General features: G+C 30.8%; 2 protein-coding genes across 2 annotated transcripts; both read left to right on the top strand.

The window, feature by feature from the left end:
- Positions 1 to 3,049: 3,049 nt before the first annotated feature.
- LOC113847313 (plant intracellular Ras-group-related LRR protein 6) lies at positions 3,050 to 7,492 on the top strand. Its single transcript, XM_027476324.1, has 3 exons — positions 3,050 to 3,461; positions 3,850 to 4,019; positions 6,514 to 7,492. Exons 1-3 carry the CDS (start codon positions 3,261 to 3,263, stop codon positions 7,193 to 7,195), a joined length of 1,053 nt encoding a protein of 350 aa, XP_027332125.1. The 5' UTR covers positions 3,050 to 3,260; the 3' UTR covers positions 7,196 to 7,492.
- Positions 7,493 to 12,084: 4,592 nt separating this feature from the next.
- LOC113847179 (nucleotide-sugar uncharacterized transporter 1-like) lies at positions 12,085 to 21,509 on the top strand. The gene is made up of 7 exons (XM_027476102.1): positions 12,085 to 12,269; positions 13,126 to 13,277; positions 13,391 to 13,599; positions 13,675 to 13,768; positions 14,389 to 14,555; positions 19,595 to 19,765; positions 20,765 to 21,509. The coding sequence occupies exons 1-7, from the start codon at positions 12,197 to 12,199 to the stop codon at positions 21,036 to 21,038; spliced, it is 1,140 nt and encodes a 379-aa protein (XP_027331903.1). The 5' UTR covers positions 12,085 to 12,196; the 3' UTR covers positions 21,039 to 21,509.
- Positions 21,510 to 21,592: the final 83 nt, after the last annotated feature.

Here is a 21,592-nt window from a genome sequence, read left to right as displayed (position 1 = left end):
ATAGTCATACAACATTTTTAACTGTTTATTTTAAAATTTAATATTAATTTAATAATATCCGTACAATTCATAAATAATCACTAGTTTGGTTAAAAGTACAATATAAAAAACATTAAAAAAATTATTTTAAACTCTTATACTTATTTTTCTTATATTCATTTTTTAACCCTTCTTTTTTATTATTATTATTATTATTATTATATCATCAATCACATCTATTTTTTTTTTCATTTACTTCCATCCACTTTATATCTGAAAAGATAAAAGTATGTTTGATTTATATTTTAAAAATAATTTTTTATTTTTACAATTAAATATCAACAATTTTATTTTTCCATATCACACTTGATTCACTGCATTATTGGAGAAGTGATATCGACCTTTACAAACTTAGATATTTTTAAGATATATTTAATTAATGATTTATCTTTTAGTGATTCATTGTCTTATTTTTATTGAAAAGTTAGACGGACATTCATTATTAATATATTTTTTTAAGCACTATTAAAGATAAAAGCATGAGCGTAATAATGTTTTAAATAGATTTATTATCATCATCATCATCATTATTATTATTATTATTATTATTATTATTAAGTTTTAAAATATTTTAAATATTATTTTATAATTAGATGTAATTAAAAAAATTAATACCTACTTGTTCATTATTATTATCAGTTACGTATAATATATATATATATATATATATATATATAATTATAATAAATAAATGAAATAAAATATTAAAAATAAAACTATTATATAATTTTTTTAACGAATGACTGTATTTTTATATAAATAGAGGAAAAAACTCTATAGAAAAATGATAGTTCACTGTGTTGATTAATAAGAAATTAAAATGCATATCTAAAGAAAATTAATAATACATGTCAGATCATTAATTTAATTTACATAAATAATTAAACTTGCCAAAAGTCTTGCCAAGAGTTATTTCCAAAAATAATACTTAATATAATCAAATTTTATTAATATCTAGCACACTATTATTGAAAAGAATATTATTTTCTTAATCTAAATTTTTCATACTAACACAAATCACATAATTACACCTTCCTTTGATTTCTCCTTTTCACATCAAATTTTATACATACTCAATAATATCTCATGCAAAAAATATCATACATATAATAATACTAGAGTATTAGAGCATCATTTCTTAAAAATATCACAATGCAGAAAAAAAAAGAAAGATACAATACATCTTTATCTTTGATATCACACAATTCACAAATTTATGATAGAATTGTTATTTTGCATTTGGTCAAATTCTTTCTTATTAAAAATACATTAAGCAATAAATACCACATGAATAGTAATATTTTTTTTAGTCACTAACCTTCCAAATTTTATATAAAACCTATACTAAACATAATTCTGAACCACTGCATATAGTAAAAAATTATAAATATAATAATAAACAAATTAAATATGTAGTGAAAAATTATAAATATAATAATAAACAAATTAAATATAGTCTTTGTTACTGTCACCCTTTCACTTTAAAATCTCTTTCATATACATTGTAAACACTACATACAAGTACATTGGCAAGTCAAACACACTATCAGTTTTGTTTACACAATATTAATACCAAAAATAGCTAGTAACTTAATTTCGCATACTATAGGTAGCTTACATAGCAACAGTCAAAATTTGTTGGCACTAAAAAGGTAAACACAAACATACTCGATAAGTTTAATTAACTAATTAATTATTAGTTATGGAGCGAATCATTGTTTGGCAAGAATGGATTAATAAAGTAAATGAACATGCGAAGACAACTTTACATAGATCCTAGGGATGTAACTTAAAAAACTGCTACTTGTTTTATTTGGAACTGCAGGGTTGACATATATAACCCCAATCCTAAAGCATTTTCGTTTTTGGTCAACACCACCCAAAGCCAATAAAACTTTGAACGATATTCACACCACAAAAGTACAAATATCCGTTTGTAGTCATCTTCTTCAAATTGAATAAGCAAGTCACACATTTGATATCTATTTATCTTTTTCAAATGAGTAAATATGAATTAACTTGAATATTAAGTATATAAATATTAAAAAATAATAAATTACTAGTTGAGGGACATAAAAAAGATTTTCCATTATAGAAAGTTCCATCTTAAATAGAACATCTCTGATAATATGCTTCCTCAGCTTCTTATTTCTTCATTCTCTCTCCTGGTCTTCCCTGTAATACGATGACTCTCTCCTTAAAAGGTAATACTTTTGGAGATCAAATTTGTGATTTTGATGTTCTATAAAGTGTTGTCATTTATCATTGAAATCTTACCCTAAACCCTACACCATTAATCATTAATTTTTCTCTTTTTTTATATTCACTTAACACCTCTCTCTCTCTCTCTCTCTCTCTCTATATATATATATATATATATATATATATATATGTCTAAATTATCTTATTTTTTATTTAATCTTTCAATTTTTTAAAATCTTTTTTATATCCTTCACTTAGTAATTTATTATTTTTTAATATTTAAATACGTAATATTCAAGTTAATTTATATAATGTAAATAATATAATTTTATTACTTATTTATACAATACCTGAATTTGCTATGAGAGATAATACGAAGGAGATATGTCGTTAATGATATTATATTTATGTTTTTTCAATAAATTTTTAAGTTATAAAATTATGATTTGATATTTTAAAATATTAAAAAATGAAGTGTAAATAACATGTTATTATGATCTTATTTAAGTTTTAAAATATTAAATTAATAAAATGAATGAAATCTTATTTAGTTTTAAATAGTTTGATGAAAGATACGAAATGATTTGCTTGGGAAGATGACTTAAATAAAGGCGTTAAAAAGTACTAATTTTTGCTTGTGTGAATAGAAAAAGGGGAGGGGAGGAGGGTTGACCTGATCAGAGTGGGGAACATGGCCACGCAACTCCTAAGCATACGGTTGTTGTACTTCAAAATATCATACATCATTGACACGTGTCCCACTCCCTTCGCTTCCTTCTTCCTTCTCATCCGTACGTCCTCTCTCTCTCTTCTCATATAAACAAATGCTCTCTTCTTTTCTCTTCAATTTCCCATTCATCACTATCTTTTCTTTTCTCCACCCCTTTTTAGCTGGCGTAGAATTTTGTTTACCACACTCATATCCCTCATTTAAGTGAAGGAGAAAATCACTTATAGCACAAGAAAATTATTAATATATATAGTGGTAATCGTATATCATTATTATCATATTTCGAAAGATGATGTATGAACAACAACAACGGCTCCAGCAGCCGATGATGAAGATGGACGTCAGGAAGAAGACGGAGAGAAACAAAAGCATAGAGGAAGAGAGGCTTGAAATAGTGGACTTGAGTGGCATGTCCTTAGACTCTCTTCCCAACCCTTCTCTTAATTTAGCTTCCATTTGCAAGTTGGACCTCTCTAACAACAATCTTCAGGTAACCTTACAATTTCAATATAAATGGTTCTTTTTAAAAAAAATAAAATTAAACCTTCTGGGTGTAGGTTTAGTTTTCTTAGTCTGTCTTTCTATTCCTGGGGAAAGGGAAATGAATATCTATATATGGAGGAATTAATGGATAGTTTAAAAAGAATGAATATGTGACAGCACAGATTATTCATGGTGTTTCGATTTAGTTGTCACCTTCCTCCAATAGCAACTGAGAAGGTTTAAACCAATTGGTTTAATTTTTCCTCTGTACTTTATATGTTCCTTTTTTGCACGAAACGTACGATTAAAGGGGGAGCTACTTATCAGATATTAATATATTTTGAGCACAGGTTTTGATTATTATTGGTAATCATCGTATTAGTATATTCTGACAGAGTATTCCGGAGTCCTTAACGGCGAGACTGTTGAACATGGTAGTGTTGGATGTGCGGTCCAACCAGCTTAGGTCCCTTCCCAATTCCATTGGATGCCTCTCTAAGCTCAAAGTTTTGAATGTCGCTGGCAACCTCATCGAATACCTTCCCAAGACAATCGAGAATTGCAGGTTAGTCACCTTCCTTTACATCTCTTTCTACGTTTCCTCAGACCAATAGTAAATTTAATTTGCATGCATGTTCCTCCATAAGAAATTAATGCTTAATTTCAATGTAATAGCTTCAAGAAATTGAATTCCAATTTCAAGAAAAGGACAGGGTTTGTATATATAACCAAACTACCTATCTATTCGTCAGCTTCTCTAATTTAAGTAATACTACCATTAATTCAATTTAAATATCTTGGTCCGATCTAACCACAATTTAAGAATGAATTTACCTAATTTAATTGTGACTTAGAAGTCTGGTTTATTCAATAATTTTTAGTTTTTTTAAAAACCTTAGTCAAACATCGTTAACACAAAGTGCACGAAATAGTCCTAAACACTTGAATGAGTTGCATTTCCATCTTAATTATGATAGGTGGACCTTTAATTTGTGTTTTTGCTTGTTCCTTGTATCTATTCTTTTCTTGACTGAGACAAGGACAACAAGGTGTAAGTAAAATAATCAAATCCGACATCATGATTAGATTCGAAAACTTTATAAGTGATCGACTATTAGAAATATAACAAGTCATGGAAGGGAGTAAACTTAAAGATATGCCTATCGCATAATTTATAAAATAAGTCGTTTTACTTAACTCATCAGATTACTTTTTCTGTTGCAATTTGTTATTTTGTTGACTGAATATATATTTCAAATTATGAGTTATACGCTGAGTGAATTTAATTTCTAAATCTATATGAATGATTATTTTATTGCTCCAATAATTTAAAAAACTGAATTTATTAGCCTTTTTTTTGTAAACGAATTTAATAGTTTTTTTTGCAGACATAATTTGGTTTTTAAATTTTGTTAAAGACCAATGAATCAAGATTTTAAATTTTCACTCTACAGAAGCCAACAAGTTACCTGAATTAAATTTATCTATTAATCACACTTTTTTTTAGAGATATTATTTATATTACACTTTTATACTTTGTATAATTTTTTTTTCTCTATTGTTCTCTAACACATCATTTATCTTTTTCTCACTTTTATCTATTTATTGTATAAAAAAGTTACTATATATATATATATATATAGATATATCCAAATACAACTTATTTTTAGTGATAGAAATAAGGAAAATGATGTCCACGTGAAAAAAAAATCTTGTACACAAATCTTTGTAACAATTAATGACGACTACCAATTTTTAATTAACATATATAATGTGATTGGTGAAGATATTAATTGAATATTACAATTTGATAATCTATGAATGTTCTTGTCAATCACATAAAATGTAGTTAACTTACTTTTATATAATTAACTACAACAAAAGATAATATTAAAAAATATCTACCTATATATTAATTAATGTTGCAATAACCAATGGAGATATTCTTTTATGTTGCCGGAAGAAGAAAATTTGTTCTTTTACGAAGTTACCGTTAAATATATTATAATTTTATTGAATACATGGGTCCCATATATTCTATTAAATGGCGGTATGTTTCAGAAGACTTCACCTTCTTAAAAAGCATTGTGAGTTGCTGTGACGTATAGAGGGCAATAATCAAACTCCTCCATTTTCTTTGGGTGTCATTATAGTTACATTTGACCGGTATTTAAAACAGAAGATGGAGGACACCTAGCTAAAACAATTATTTGAAAAAGTCAATCAATAATTGATAATTTCGTGGAAAACTATACTCATGATAAGACTTTACGGCAATTAACAAAGAACTTTAGTCTATCTACAGCCACATGACAATGATCACCAAGGACAACGGATACACACCCACGTTTAAATGAAAGGAACGCTACAATAATCATAGAATACTCTCATCTCCTCAATCCAAATTATAAAATTCATTAAGAGAATCATAACAAATCTCCTTTAAATAATTCTTTCTATCATTTTCACTTGTTATCTTTAACAAAATTGTATAAATAATAAAATTACTTAAAATTAGATTTTTTTAACATATATTATAATATAAAAATTATTCTTATTTAATATAGTTTTTAATATATATCTAAAAGTACACAATAAAAACTTATGTATACCATTTTTATTAAAAATAGATGATATTACACAATTTAATATATTAAATATGATTTTTTTTAAAATAATAAATTATTGCATTCAATATCATTGTCTTAACTTTATTATCAAATTTTATCTTTATCAATTCAAATTTAAATCTTTATTAACCCCATTTATTAAATATAAATGCTAAAAATAATAATAAATGGTTAATAATAACTATATAACGAAACACAATGATTACTAGATAACTTCTTTTAAAAAATTACAAAAATGGTTATATCAATACACATTCATCATAACTTATAACATACTGATTTTATGTTTTCAATCGATCGTTATTTGCATCATAAATTCACTACTGTAATATTAAATTCTTTAGGCAGGCATGCATGCCACGAGTTACTACGGATTATCGACTAGATTAGATGATATTGGTTTATTATTAACTTGCAACTTTGACACAGGGCCTTAGAAGAACTGAATGCCAACTTCAACAGGCTGAGACAGCTTCCTGAAACCCTAGGCTTCGAACTCACAAACCTGAAGAAACTATCAGTGAACTCCAACATGCTACTCTTCCTTCCTCGTTCAACCTCGTACCTCACAGCCCTCAAGGTCCTCGACGCGCGCCTCAACTGCCTCAGGTCTCTCCCAGAAGACCTCGAAAACCTCATCAACCTCGAAATCCTAAACGTGAGCCAAAACTTCCAATACCTCGAGTCTCTACCCTACTCCATTGGCCTCCTCTTATCATTGGTTGAACTCGACGTTAGCTACAACAAGATCAAGGCCTTACCTGACTCCATTGGGTGCCTCAAGAAGCTTCAAAAGCTAAGTGTGGAAGGGAACCCTTTAACTTCACCACCACATGAAGTGGTAGAGCAGGGATTGCATGTGGTGAAGCAGTACCTGTGCCAGAAGATGAACACGGGCCATCAAACTCCAACTAAGAAGAAATCATGGGTGGGAAAGTTGGTGAAGTATGGGACCTTCAATGGACACGGGAAGAATACTGGGGCCCGCGAAGAACGTGAAGCTTTTATTATGCCTGAGTATAGATCAATTGATGGCCTTGCTTCGCCAAGCTACATGGGAATGTTTTCACCTCGTCGCCTCTTCTCACCTCGTACTTTCTTCACCAATTGAGTCAACGTTGTCTTTTTTTCACTATGTCTGGTGTAGTTTCGCTTAGGGTTATGCTTTTGCTAAGTAGAATGCATCCAGGAAATGGTGGTGGGTTCGGGAGACTTTTTAAGCCATATCCACCGGGTCTTTTAGATATAGTAACCAGTCCGTATAATTTATATACATATTATAGCAATAAAATGGTTCGAATAATAAAATAGAAAAAAGGGTCTGGTCTATTATAAATAAACTTCATGCTTTTTATGAATGTTACATATATTACTTGCAGCTTTCTTGAATGGATTTTGATTATCGAACACTCATTTTCTCTGACACTTATTTTATCATATATATTGTCTATTTTTCTTTCCCTTCCTATTTCACGTCATCATGTGTATCAAGAAAACATTACCCTACTCAAGGAATAAAGCAAACAAAACATTATAAATTCAAAGAAAACAGTAAATCTTTAAGTTAGTCTTCAAAATTATGAGTTAGAAATTTTGATCTCTAAATTTTTTAAAACTTTTTATTAATCTTTGATTTTATAAAAATTTATTTATTTCAGTCTCTTTTGACCACTTTGATTTTTATTATCGTTATGTATTACAAAAGACTGAAAATGGCGACCATTATAAAAACAGAAATTAATGAAAGATTTTTAAAATTGTAAGAATTAAAATGAACCTAATCCAAATAATTTTAAGGACTAATAAAAAAATCTACTCTAAAGAAAATTTTAACACGTGAGGCAGTGGTCTTAGAACAGCTAGGTTATGTCGAGAAACTTTCAATTGATTAATAATGAAGAACCTCCAATCAGGATGACATTTTGATACTTAAGTTATTATAAAGGCAGTTCGTAGGTTTCTCTACCCATGATTGTTATTGATTCTCAGATGCTGTTGTACCAAAATCATAATTTTTTCTTTCACAAAACTTCTGCTTTAACTCGATTTTTTGACATAGGAAATCGTATAAATTCGAAGTACACAAATAGGTTCCAAATGCATTCTTTAAATAGGCAATATTTAAGTATTATTGGTATAATTTATTACTCGAAGTTAAAATTTATTATATCAATCTCTAATAATATTAAATATAAATGTTTTACCACAATAAAGTTTTAATTTTAATTAATAAATAATCCTAATAATTTTTACATAATAACATATAAATTTTATGATATCCTTTGGTAAGTTGATGGGACAATCCTGTGACAATTCATGAGGTTATGTAATATGAAGAAGAGCCCCAATTTTTGTTATCATGGTGTCCAATTTTTAACAATGAGAAGTCATTTTACTCACCACCGACTTTTTAAGGAAGGTTTTTAATTTATTAAAGTGTAAATATATTTTTAATTTTTGTATTTTGTAAGGTTTTAATTTTTTAAAATTTAATATTTTTATCTCTTTTATTAGTATGCTGCAGTAAAAATTTGATATATACCCTAACTTTTGAAAGGGTATTAATACTGGACCAATAACAAAGGATTACTTTGTTTTCAATAAATATATTATTTATAATTTTAAATATTACAAAGAGGTCCTTTAGTTAGGTTATTTTAAAAAGTTATATTCTTTCTTATGGGAAAAATTCAAAAGCAGAATGAGGATATATTTTCGTCTTCCTAGCGGCCAATAATATTCCATCGTGGGTGCTAATTGATTTCAAACAGAAGGTGTTAATGTTGATTGATTGAACAATACAAATATTGGTAAAAGTTTTGTGACAACTAGCAATTTGTAGCAATTCACGGATGCGGGTTTCGCAGAGAAAGATGACTTCATAAGAGGTTCACGATGAAAAAGACAACGTTAATGGTAGGTTATAATGGAGTTTTACGTTAAATTTGTCATTAATTATAAACTCACTGCAAGATACTTCTCATCAAACACAGACCTCAACACTATCATCCTCACACCAACGACATTATCGTTACTGTTCAAGCCACTTTTATAAGCAAGTTCAAGTCATAGCCGTATGTCGTCATAAATCCCAAAATATAGAACTTCAATCTCAAAACAACCACATCTTATCATCCTCGTCAAAGGGCTACAACTCTATTTCTAAACCTGCAAGTCAGAACCCAAAACAAAATCAACCTAAGATAACTACCATTATTGAACCTGTAATGTGACATCGCAACAATGTTAATCTCCAACACTACTATCACCTTTTACGGGTATATACAGTCATTTCCACCTCTGTTAATGACCCCACTTCACCTTTATTAATGGCCCTTTTCTCCCTTTATTTTCAATGAATCCTAGCTGCAGTTTTCAAACACATTCAAAAGGGGAACGGTTTGCAATTACAAAAAATAAAAAATGATCAATTTTTTCAATATTAAACATATTTTTTACAAATGTTATAAATATATTGGATCATGTAAGGAGGGTAGAGGTACCCTTTAAAGGGTACCGTAGAAATTACCAAAATTTTTTAGTTAATTATATTAGATACTAAAATTATTAAATATTAAAATTTTAAAAGTAAAACAAAATATAGAATACTAAATTTAAAATTTTACAACAATATAAAAACTAAAAATATATTTCACAAAATTAAGAGCGGAAGCCGACCACAATTTGTAAGTCTTACATTGAAAGTCCCAGAGTATTACGAAGTAACATCGTTCAATGTCAGTGTTATTATAATTAATAATTATATTATTTATTATTATTATTATTATTATTATTATTTACTTTATCTGCGTTAAATTGTAGTTCATAGGAAACAGTACACTAGTTTACTGTGAATAAAGTAAACATTTTAAAAATATATCATAAATAAAAAAATAATAGAAGTCCTTATTATATATATATAATGTAGTTCATAGGAATAGACTTGCTTCACGTGGAAAAGTTTTGTTCATAAATTAGACATTATTCCGAATCAGGAAAAATGCTATTAATACAGTTCACTGCTTCCACCTTCTTGTTACTTCTCATTAATTAGGGAACAGATATCAGATATTTTCATTTTACTCACTCGTTTCAAAATTATGATGGAAAAACAGTGCCGATAATATATTTTGACGTTTTTTCATTCCTTTAAAGTTTAATAACTTTATTTTTTTACAAGAAAAATATAAGGGTATTACTTAAATGATTCAAAAATATATTGAAAGACATGAAAGACACTCATTTCTGTGATTTGTAATGTATCTTAATAATTTGTAAATTATTATTTATTAATTTATACACAGTTAATATCTTTAAAGCATCCATTAAAAAAATTATAATATATATTCAATGATATTCAACAAAAAAATAATAAATAATAAAATTTATTCAAATTTATGACATTAAATATTATTCATGTGTTAAATTTTGTAATAATTTATAATATTTATTAAAAATTCACTACACATAAACTCTTATTATATATTTTTTTATAATAGATAGATATTTTCATACTAATATAAATTTAAAAATTTTTATATTTAATCTGAACATTTCATTTAATTTACATCTAATAGTCAATAAAATAATAAATTATAACCTATTAAATATAAATTAAATGAAATGATCAGATAAAATGTAAAAAATTTTAAATTTATATTGATGTGAGAATTTTTTTTTTTTATATCTACATTAAACAAATTATTTTAATAATAGTATAACTATTCTATGTTACTAAATCTGTTACACAAATTATTTAATACTATTCAAACGAATTCATAACTGCATTTTTTTTAAAGAAAAAACACATAAACTTGGCTTATTATTGAAAATTGAAAAGCTAAATCTCCAATACAACTTTCCCCGGAGAAATCAAAATTTTATAAGAAGTTGAGCGCATTAGTTATTTGTTAGTATTTAGTGTAAACACTTTCCTTCTACAAGAGAAAAAGATTTGATTAATATTCTAATCATAGTTTTACCTTTTTTATTCATACAATTACTATTAAATATATTTTTAAATAATCTTTTTCATAAAAATAATATGATTAAAGTTGTTATATTTATAATATATGACTACCTAGAGATAAAATTTTAATTAAAAATATATACCAAGTAGACCAAAATGTTACACCTAAATTCCATCCATCTTCACATTGAAACTAAAACATCATACTAATTATGAACCTTTTTTGTTTCAGCACTGAGTAGAATTAACTTTAAGAGATCGTTAACCAATATTTATAGAGCACTAACTAAGAATTTAATAAATAAAAAATATATTTAAAATTACAATAAAAGTACATAAATCATGATAAAAAAAGTGTTTTTTATATTACTTTTGTAATTTTTTAAATTAATATCTTAAAAATATTCCAAATACATTTATTACCATTATTAAATTTAAATTGTCGAATATAATTAAAATGTATATCCGGAATTGGAGAACCAACCTAACATCTTTGTCCGCAATGATTTCGGTTAAAAGACAGACAAAATAGCCAATTCTTAGAATTAATGTAAAACAACTAAACATAACAAAATTTAAAAATATTTTATGTTTTAACAGATAAATGAAATTCATGTTTATTTAATACAAGAAATAGTGTCAACTGTAAAAGATTTCTAGCGAGTCAGGGACTCAACTTTCGACAAATAAACTTAGAAAATGATCAATCATCTATATCTACTTCTTGCTTAAGAAATTGTTTACTCATAAGAACGAGCTAACTTTATATTAACATTAGTTCAAAATTTTGTAGTACTAAAAGTTATAAACAACAAGCAGGGTTTTTACGATTGTGATTATTTGACCTCGAAAGAAAAATGAGCAATGGAATATGGAGACGGCATCGTTTTTATCTGATGAGAATAAGAAGCATAGGACAACGTTAAACTGGATGTCTTGTCATATGAGAGAGGTATTAAAGGGGTCATAATCAGTCACCGACATCTGGCATTTTCCGCCATCACCGGCATAATCCACGTGTCCATCTCCCTTTTCTCTATTTCTCATTCACAAAGTTCACAACAGTGCCGTTACTTGCTCTCTCAGCCTCAGCAGAATCTTGGAGCACACCCTTTCGATTCTGAGGAATGCCCTCTTCTAAAAATGTTTAATTTCTTATTGAGGAAGGATGTTCGAAAGATTCTCAAGCGCAAAGATAGCGATGCTGGGGAAAGAGGTACTCTAAACTCAACGTTCCCTTTTCTTTTTTTTCAGATTTTTTTCGCTCTGAAGTATTTGAATGAAGCTTTCTCCTTTTAGCTGAGTTTGGGGTTTATCAAGCTAAGACAATGTAGCTTCGGATTTTATTTATTCCCCTTCCATCACAAGTTTGTTGCTTATGAGGATTCAGGACATTTTACTTTTGCTTCCTACGCAAATACTTTACTTATTACGTTTTTTACAACAATTTTCATTCTTTGTTGGTGAAGAGTGAGCACGTGCAAATTTGTTTTTATTTTTAATTGTTTGGTGCTTATAAGACCCATGTTTGTGTCATAGTTAGAGAACCTTGAAACCTCTCTTTTTCTTTTTTAGTATTGTATGTGCTGTATTATGTTTTTTCATTAATCTTATGCAAGAAGTTAATTTCCCAGCTATACTTTCAATAGTTAAATTTAAATCAACTTCTTCTCCCATCTATGAGGGTGAAAACAAAGTGAAAGCTGTTTTCATTTGAAAAAAAATGTGAATTTTCTCTAAATTTGACAAATCACTTATTTAAGTTGGGATGGCGCCTTATGTGTGTGTACCTTGATTGCCAACATCTTGTAATGTCGTGCAGTTTTGAGATGCTCACCTTTTGAAGTTCCTTCATATCTGGTTCTTGGTATTCATGATTTATTCAATTCTAAGTTCTAACAATTTTTCAAGAGTTGCATTTGCAATTCCATATACTTACTATGAATATTACAATCTCTGTATAAATTCATTTCTTATTGATGCATCTCTGAGGTGGTGAATTTTCCTTGGCAATACTTGATGGCTTTATTGTGTCAATCTAAGATTCTACTTTCTTTTACTGCTCATTGCAGGAAGAGCACTGGAAGACTTGAGAGGCTCTCTGTATAATGAATTTCGTTCCTCTGAAGGTGCAAAACGTCAACAGCAGCGAACATGTGGTCCAGCAGCAGCACTTTCCTTCAATTTTCTGGTTGCAGTTGGTATTATCTTCATGAACAAAATGGTTTGGTTACTCCTTTCATTTTATCTGGTTGGGCTGTGTTTTGTATAGAAATTTCAAATTACCAGTTTTAGATGCTGATTTCATGGCCTTTTCTTTTTCGTTCTTTCTTTCAGGTTCTTCAAACTGTTAAATTCAAATTCCCTATACTTCTCTCACTAATTCACTATTTAGTGAGCTGGTTCTTAATGGCTGTACTAAATGCATTTTCTTTGCTCCCGACATCTCCTCCTTCAAAATCAACTCAGCTGTCTGCTTTATTTACTCTTGGATTTGTTATGTCTCTATCGACTGGCCTTGCTAATGTCAGCTTGAAGTATAATAGGTAACCCAACTATCATATTTTAATTTAAGTTTTTGTTTTGTACTCTGAATTTGAATTTAATATATGTATGTTCAGCATTGGTTTCTATCAGATGGCAAAGATTGCAGTAACTCCTTCAATAGTTATGGCAGAATTTGTATTGTTCAGAAAGAAAGTTTCTTTGCCCAAGGTAAGTGTGAATTCACTTTTACTGTGCATGTATATTTGATAATGATAAATAACAATGTACTTGGTCTTGTAGAAATAAGAGGTTCTATAATTAACTCATTTGAAATATGCACATTTGTTCTATGAAGTCCTGTGAGCATCTTTACTTTTAACCTAAAAAAATTTGCATCAAACACCTAATCTAATCCTTCCATTATGAGACAAAGTTCTTGACCAATTTATAAAGCATATCTATTGAATGCCCTCATGATTCCTGACACCTCTATTGCTCCTTTACGTTTTCAGCATATAACTGAATGCTCATGTAGATAGATTTCAAGTGATTACTTGTTACATCATATGTGCCTCTGAGGACCTATGGATGCCGCTCAAGATTGTAGTTGAACAAAGGGGTCTAGTCACTAGTCAAATGCATTGCTTGAATTAGTTAGCCTATGCTCTCTAGTGGTCTGGCCACAGTGGTGTGTGTATCTGAAAACAAGTTTCACCTTGTTTTCCCTAGGAATTTTTAATACTGTTTATAAGTCAATGTTTTCTCTTTAATTGACTCAAGAATTCAAAATTTTTGAACCTATTTGATTTTAGATTGGAACGCTTACCATAAGAATTGAAACTTTACAGGCTTTAGCATTAACGGTGGTATCTATTGGTGTTGCTGTGGCTACAGTGACTGATCTGCAATTCCATGTATTTGGTGCCTCTGTAGCATTAGCATGGATTGTACCTAGTGCTGTAAACAAAATCCTCTGGTCCAGACTGCAGCAGCAAGAGAACTGGACAGCTTTGGCGTGAGTAATTCATCTGTTTATGCTTTTGGCCATTCATAACTGATTTATTAAATCTGTATATTTGTCAAGATATCAAGAGACCAGAAAACATTTTACAATATGACAAGAGCTTTTGTTTTGGAAAAACTTGTTTGCCTTTTGCGGCCTTTCTTTCTTAAATAGACAAGAAGATATATGCTTTACAAGGAGATGAGAGATTGCATGAGTTATACAAGGAAGGGAGAGATTATAGGAGATTTCCTAACAGCTAGGATATATATAAGGTATAAAATAATACAGCTATAAACCTATTAAAAACAGGTAATAAATTACACATTAACATACCCCTCAAATTGATGCTGGTAAGTCAACCAACAACAATTTGCCAACAAGAAACTGATGGCGCTATCTAGTCATAGCTTTGGTAAAGATATCAGTTACTTGAAAATCTGTGGAGATGTAAGGAAGAGAGATGACTTTACTGGTCAAGGCTTCCCTGATATAATGACAATCAACCTTGATATGCTTGGTACATTTGTGGAACACAGGATTTGCAGCAATCTGAATAGCACTTGTATTATCAGCATGAAGAGGGGTAGAGTGAGGCTGTGAAAATCCAAGCTCCTCCAAAAGATGGCGTAGCCACACAATTTCAAAACAAACAGAAGACATTGAACGATATTCAGCCTTAATAGAAGATTTAGAAATGCGATCCTGCTTCTTACATTTCCAAGAAATGAATGTACCGCTGAGAAACATATACCAACATGTAGTAGATCGACGGGTATTCAAACATCCTGCCCAATCAGCATCGCTATATGCCATAAGATGTAAAGGTGAGCCTCTAGGAAAGAATAACCCACGTGTAGGGGACCCTATAAGATAGCGGATAATGCGACGAATAGCAGCAAAATGAAGATGCCGAGGAGAAGACATAAACTGGCTGACTTGGTGAACGGCATATAAAATGTTAGGTCAAGTTATCGTTAGATAGATAAGACTTCCTACCAATCGCCGATAGAGAGTTGGATCAGCTAAAATATCCCCTTCATGTTTCCAGTATTTGACATTTACTTCCATAGGAGTATCAACTAAAGGAGTAAGCCAGCCAAAGTGATCAAATCTTGAATGTACTTATGTTGGTTTAAAAATATGCCATTGGATCAATGATGCACCTCCAATCTTAAAAAATATGTGAGTTGTCCAAGGTCTTTTATGCGGAATGTTGCATGTAGCACTGCTTGAAGCTTAGTAATCAACCCATTATCAGTTCTTGTAATGATTAGATCATCCACATACACCAAGATGAGAACTATACCCGTGGGAGACTTGTGGAAGAAAAGAAAATAATCACAGTTAAGAAGCGAAGTAGAAAACTTCTCAAACCAAGCCAGAGGAGCTTGTTTAAGCCCATATAGAGAATGTTGTAGTTTACAAACATCATTAGGAGAGGAAGTAGTCATACCAGAGGGAAGCTTCATGTAGATTTCTTCTTTGAGATCACCGTGAAGAAAAGCATTCTTCAACTCCATTTATGCAGCGGCCAAGATTTAGAAGCAGCAATGGCTAGGATGGTCCAAACTGTAGTCATTTTGGCAACAGGAGCAAATGTCTCCTCAAAATCAACCTCATATTCCTGTTTATTACCAAGGGCTACTAATCAAGCTTTGTAGCGGTCCAAAGAGCCATCAAAACGAAGCTTTATAGAGAAAACCCATTTACTTCCAATAGGTTTGATCATGGGAGGACAAGAAACAATGTCCCAAGTGTGATTCACTTGGAGTGCTTGGAGTTTTTCTTGCATTGCTTGTTTCCAACATTCATGTTCCATAGTCTGTGTATAACAAGAGAGAATGCAAATAGAAGACAAGATAGCTGATAGAGATACAAGTGTATAAAAACCATACCAATCAAGGGGTTTAGATGGTCGAATGGACCGATAAAAAGGTATGACAGGAGTGACGAGATCTAGTGCTGGGGCAAAATCATGAAGAGAACCAAGATCATCTTGACGACGTTTGGCATACACAAAACCAGGCTTGAACCATTCCACACTTGTGAAGAATCTGAAAATTGTGGCATAAGAGATAAAGAGGAAGATGATGGTTCAATAAACGATGGAAAGAAATATTGATTTTCAAAGAAAATCACATTCCTGAAAATTCTAATACGACGGGATTGTGGATCATAACAAACATACTCTTTTTGAGTAATAGCATATCCTAAAAAGGCACACTTAATAGATTAGGTAGTAAATTTGTTACGATCATGAGTAGGAAGTTGCACAAAATAAACACAACAAAAAGTGAGAAGATCAGATTATTGAGCATGCCCAAACAATTTAAAAAAAGGAGAAACATTTTGTAATGTAGGAGAAGGTAACCGATTTATTAAATGAACAACAGTAGATAGTGCTTCACACTAAAACCGAGGAGGAATAGATGATTCAAGCAAAAATGTTCTTACGACATCGAGAAGGTGACAATTCTTTCTTTCAGCAACACCATTTTGTTGCGGTGTGGATGGACAAGAATGCTGAGATATGATCCCTTGATTTTGAAGAAAACTTTGAAATTCATTAGACATATCTTCTCTTCCAGAATCAGATCTTAAGATTTTTATGTGGGCAAAGAATCGAGTCTCAAGAAGTGTAACAAAATGTTGAAAAATAGAGAAAACTTCTGCCTTAGACCGAAGAAAGTATACCCAAGTAAATCGACTGTAGTCATCTATGAAAGTAACAAAATACTTACACCATGCATAAAAAACAACAAGTGAAATCTCCCAAACATCACTATGAATAATGTCAAAACAATGGGTTTCACGAGATGCATTATTGGAAAAGGGTAAAACTTTACTTTTGTCAAGTTTGCATGTAGTACAATCAAAAGGAACAGAAAAATCTTTATTGTCCAATGAACCAGATTTTAGCAAGGTACTAAGTATATGAGAATTTGGGTACCCTAAACAATTATGCCACATTTTATTTATTTGTCTATCATCAATACAGACTAGAGAAAGTAAAGGATGGGTAGGATAAATTGTGGAAGAATATAAGTGGAAGAATATAAGTGTAGTGGAAAGAGTCGTCCCACTTTAGGTCCCTTTAGGATTATCTTCTTGGACACTCGATCCTGCACAGCACAGCTAGAACGAGAAAATTGGACATTATAATCATGATCAACCAATTGACCAACAGAAATAAGATTTGTGAAAATTTTGGGAGACACAAAATCAATCAAGGAAGGGGAAATATCACCAATAGCACTGATAGGCAAAGAGTTGCCATTAGCAGTTTGAATTTTCTGATTTCCATCATAATTTTGCACATTGGAAAGAGACAGAAGAATTGGTCATATGGTTAGAAGCTCTAGAATCAAGGTACCCAGGTTTAGAAGAAAAATTAGGATTACCTAAGAGTCCAAAGGCAGAAAATTAGGATTATCATTTGTTGTACCATTTCAGGAGTAAGTGTGTTTGCGGAAGGTGTAGGAACAGAAGTTGAAAAAGGCAATGTAGTAGAACTAGAGACACCAAAAGAGGTATGATAAGCAGTTCCTTGCTTCCTTTCAGGTCGAATCGGACAAGCTGTGATGATATGCCCTCACTGCTTGCAGTAGTTACAGAATTTTTGTGGGCAATCCTTTGCAATATGACCAAATCCTTTACAACTGTAGCGTTGGACAGAACGCATATCTCTGCTCTTATTCCTTCCTTGTGCTGCATAGGCCACATTAACAGGAGCACTAGTATTGGTTTTGTGTTCCATGGCTGCTTGAGTTGCTATGCGTTGTTCCTCTCAAAGAAGTTCATTTAAGCAAGCATCCAAAGCTGGTACTGGGTTGCAATTCATAGATTATAATGAATGACTTCAAAATCAGATCGTAACTTCATCAAGAATTGGTCTCTCTTGCTGGTCTCGTGCACGTTTTGGACAGCAGAGAGGGCTTCGTCAGAGATACCAGCGTAAATAATGTTTGAATATTCAGTCCAAAGATTTTGAAAACTAGAAAAATATTCCTCAATTGAGAGACTCCCTTGTGTGAAATTGGCCATCTCATATTCCAATTGAAACCTCCTAGCTGTATTTTCTTGATTATAAACCTTTTTCAAATAATCCCACATTTTCTTAGCAGTTTTATAGGGCCTCAGATTAAGAATAAAGTGAGGCTCAACAGAGCTAAGTATCCAGGTCATGATTTGGGCATCTTTGATTTTCCATTTTGCCAAATTCTCTGGACTTGTAGGTGCTGTTTTTTTTTTTTCCATCAATATGACCCCATAAATATTTCCATTTAACAAATAATTTGAATTGAAGCTCTCAAGCAAAATAATTTTTTCCATTAAATCGAACAAGAAAGGAATCAGACTTATCATAAGACATGATGGAGTAATAAAGTTCAACGCTTGAAGTAATGACGGAAACAACAACAAAACCAGAAGCCTAGGAAATTGCACAGAGGGCACAGTCTTTAAAACAAAACCTGATTGCAAATCACTTTGCTTGCTCCAGATCACCCAAGAAGATAAGTCACGAAGATACCCTCAAGATCACAAGACAAGAATAACTTTTTTTTATGGACCAGAATACAAGAGTTGACCACGGTTCAAAGTTGCAGCTCTGATACCATGTCAAGATATCAAGAGACCAGAAAACATTTTACAATATGACAAGAGTTTTTGTTTTGGAGAAACTTGTTTGCCTTCTGCGGCCTTTCTTTCTTAAATAGACAGCAAGATATATGCTTTATAAGGAGATGAGAGAGCAAGATATATGCTTAACAAGGAGATGAGGGATTGCAGGAGTTATACAAGGAAGGGAGAGATTATAAAAGATTTCCTAGGAGATATACAGGGAAGGAAGAGATTATAGGAGATTTCCTAACAGCTTGGATATATATAAGGTATAAAATAATACAGCTATAAACCTATTAAAAACAGGTAATAAATTACACATTAACAATATTATGTTACTCTGATCTTCTCTCTGACTTCCTAGAGCTGATTTACATTACAAAATTTCTTTCTCTTTACTGCCTAATTTGTGGGTTGATCAACAGGTTGATGTGGAAAACAACACCTATTACTTTAATTTTTTTGGCTGCTATGTTACCATGCTTAGACCCTCCCGGTGTACTTTCCTTTGACTGGAACTTCAGTAACACATCAGTGATACTTGCATCAGCTATTCTTGGATTTTTGCTTCAGTGGTCTGGTGCTTTAGCACTAGGGTAAGGGACAAGCATTATTCTTTTTAATTGTTGAATATGTCTGTAAAAAAATTCCAATTTCAGTTTCAGGTAGAATGATAGAGGAACCACTTATTTATTATTTTACTAGGTTTTTTTCTTTTTTATCAATTTAATGTTGATTTCAGACAGACCTGACCTCCAATGTGCCAAACATAAAGAGGTCACTAAAATTTTCTTAGCTAGCTTTCATAATGGTACTTATTCTTGGGTGTGAAGAATGCTGGTCACAATAACTATTTCAAAACTTAAAAGTTAGGTGTGAATCTCTTTTCATTGTTGATGAGGAATTAGCTTTATATGTCAGCTGACAGAGTTGTGTCAAAAAGCCTTTGGCTGCATTTTGTTTCTTCTGTGAATATAGCTGAATTTCCCTTTCAACAAGTCATGGGTCCAAATCACTATTATTATGATCTACTTATATGATTTATTTCAATTATTTTTATATTCTTTATGTGCCATTAACATGTTATAATTAGTATATAGCTTATCCCTCTTTAGAGACCCAATAAGTTGAGTCTCAGCTTGATATTTACTCCCAAGTCATAGATTGTTCTAAATTCCTTGCAAAATCAACGATATCAATGAGCTAAATTATGTAAGGAAGTTGCACATTTGAGTAGTATGGCAGTCAACTAGCTAATCCTCTTGCTATATACTAAAAGAGTGATCCTATATGTGCTAAGAATTTCAAGAAAAGTTTGTAGACATTGCATATTTTAATGGTTATGCTTGTAATAACAACACTATGTGGCCAGCTGCATAAGTGTGAAAAGCTTGTGACAACATTAATGTTAGATGATTTAGAAAGTTCCCCGACATAGCATTGCATTACAAATGCAAAACCAAATAATGAAGTTTATTAATTGCATATTTTTGGTTGCTGTTTTGGTATTACATTTATATAACATTGCGGTATACTTTGCTTTTGCTGGTTAGTTTCTTAATATATTTCCTCTCTTTTTCCCTTGCAATTTACAGTGCTACGTCCGCCACCTCGCATGTTGTTCTTGGGCAGTTTAAGACATGCATTATCTTACTGGGGAATTATTATCTCTTTGGATCCAATCCTGGGATAATCAGTATCTGTGGGGCATTCACAGCTATTGCTGGCATGTCTGTTTACACTTTCCTTAATCTGAAGCAGCAATCAACGAAGATTTTTCCACGTCAGGCCTCCCTTTTACCAAAATCTAAACTTGGCCTAGAAAATGGCAGTTCCCATAACGGACATTATAATGCAGAATCCGTTTAGCAAAATTATCAACACTGCATCATTACACGAGATTATATGACACTTATTAACTAAGCATTTTTCCTTTTTTTCTATGATTTTGTAGATTACTTCTAACCATTTTGGTTTTGATGCTTGATAGTAGTATGTCAAATATAATTTAATATTAAACATGTAGTATGATACATGGTTCTATCGCACAAGGCAAGTGCTGCTCGAGTTAGAACTCATTCATCTGTAAATGAATTCTTTCTTGGATTCTTCTCTGGAGTTACAGTTTTCTCTGGCTTTTAGAATTTTAGCTACTGTTACATTTTGTAATTGTAACAGAACAAAACTACTATTTGGCTTTCAATTTGCTACATTTCATTATGGAGAAAGAGGGTTGGCCTCAATTTTATTTGTAGCAAGAGTGGAACTATGCAGTCTTAATTTATAATTTGTAGCACGATGCCTTTTCTTAGCATATACATATGTGTGTGTGTGTGATTTTGGAGAACAAACTACGTTAGTATCTTGAATTATTTTCTTTGGTTTTCAAGGTTTGGTTTATTGCTTGTAAATCTTGTTCAATC

Source organism: Abrus precatorius, unplaced genomic scaffold (assembly GCF_003935025.1).
Source record: "Abrus precatorius isolate BTA unplaced genomic scaffold, Abrus_2018 Scaffold8, whole genome shotgun sequence".
Classification (NCBI taxonomy): domain Eukaryota; kingdom Viridiplantae; phylum Streptophyta; class Magnoliopsida; order Fabales; family Fabaceae; genus Abrus; species Abrus precatorius.
The sequence above is the reverse complement of the archived record's forward strand: the minus strand, read 5'-3'. Positions and strand labels throughout refer to the sequence as shown.

What these genes read in the sequence shown, in the direction of transcription:
- LOC113847179 (XM_027476102.1), top strand. Translation starts at nt 12,197, where the DNA reads ATGTTTAATTTCTTATTGAGGAAGGATGTTCGAAAGATTCTCAAGCGC. An exon ending in AGAAAGTTTCTTTGCCCAAG is followed by an intron (nt 13,769 to 14,388) that starts GTAAGTGTGAAT and finishes GAAACTTTACAG; the next exon opens with GCTTTAGCATTAACGGTGGT. An exon ending in TCTGGTGCTTTAGCACTAGG is followed by an intron (nt 19,766 to 20,764) that starts GTAAGGGACAAG and finishes TGCAATTTACAG; the next exon opens with TGCTACGTCCGCCACCTCGC.
- LOC113847313 (XM_027476324.1), top strand. Translation starts at nt 3,261, where the DNA reads ATGATGTATGAACAACAACAACGGCTCCAGCAGCCGATGATGAAGATG. An exon ending in TCTCTAACAACAATCTTCAG is followed by an intron (nt 3,462 to 3,849) that starts GTAACCTTACAA and finishes ATATTCTGACAG; the next exon opens with AGTATTCCGGAGTCCTTAAC. An exon ending in AAGACAATCGAGAATTGCAG is followed by an intron (nt 4,020 to 6,513) that starts GTTAGTCACCTT and finishes ACTTTGACACAG; the next exon opens with GGCCTTAGAAGAACTGAATG.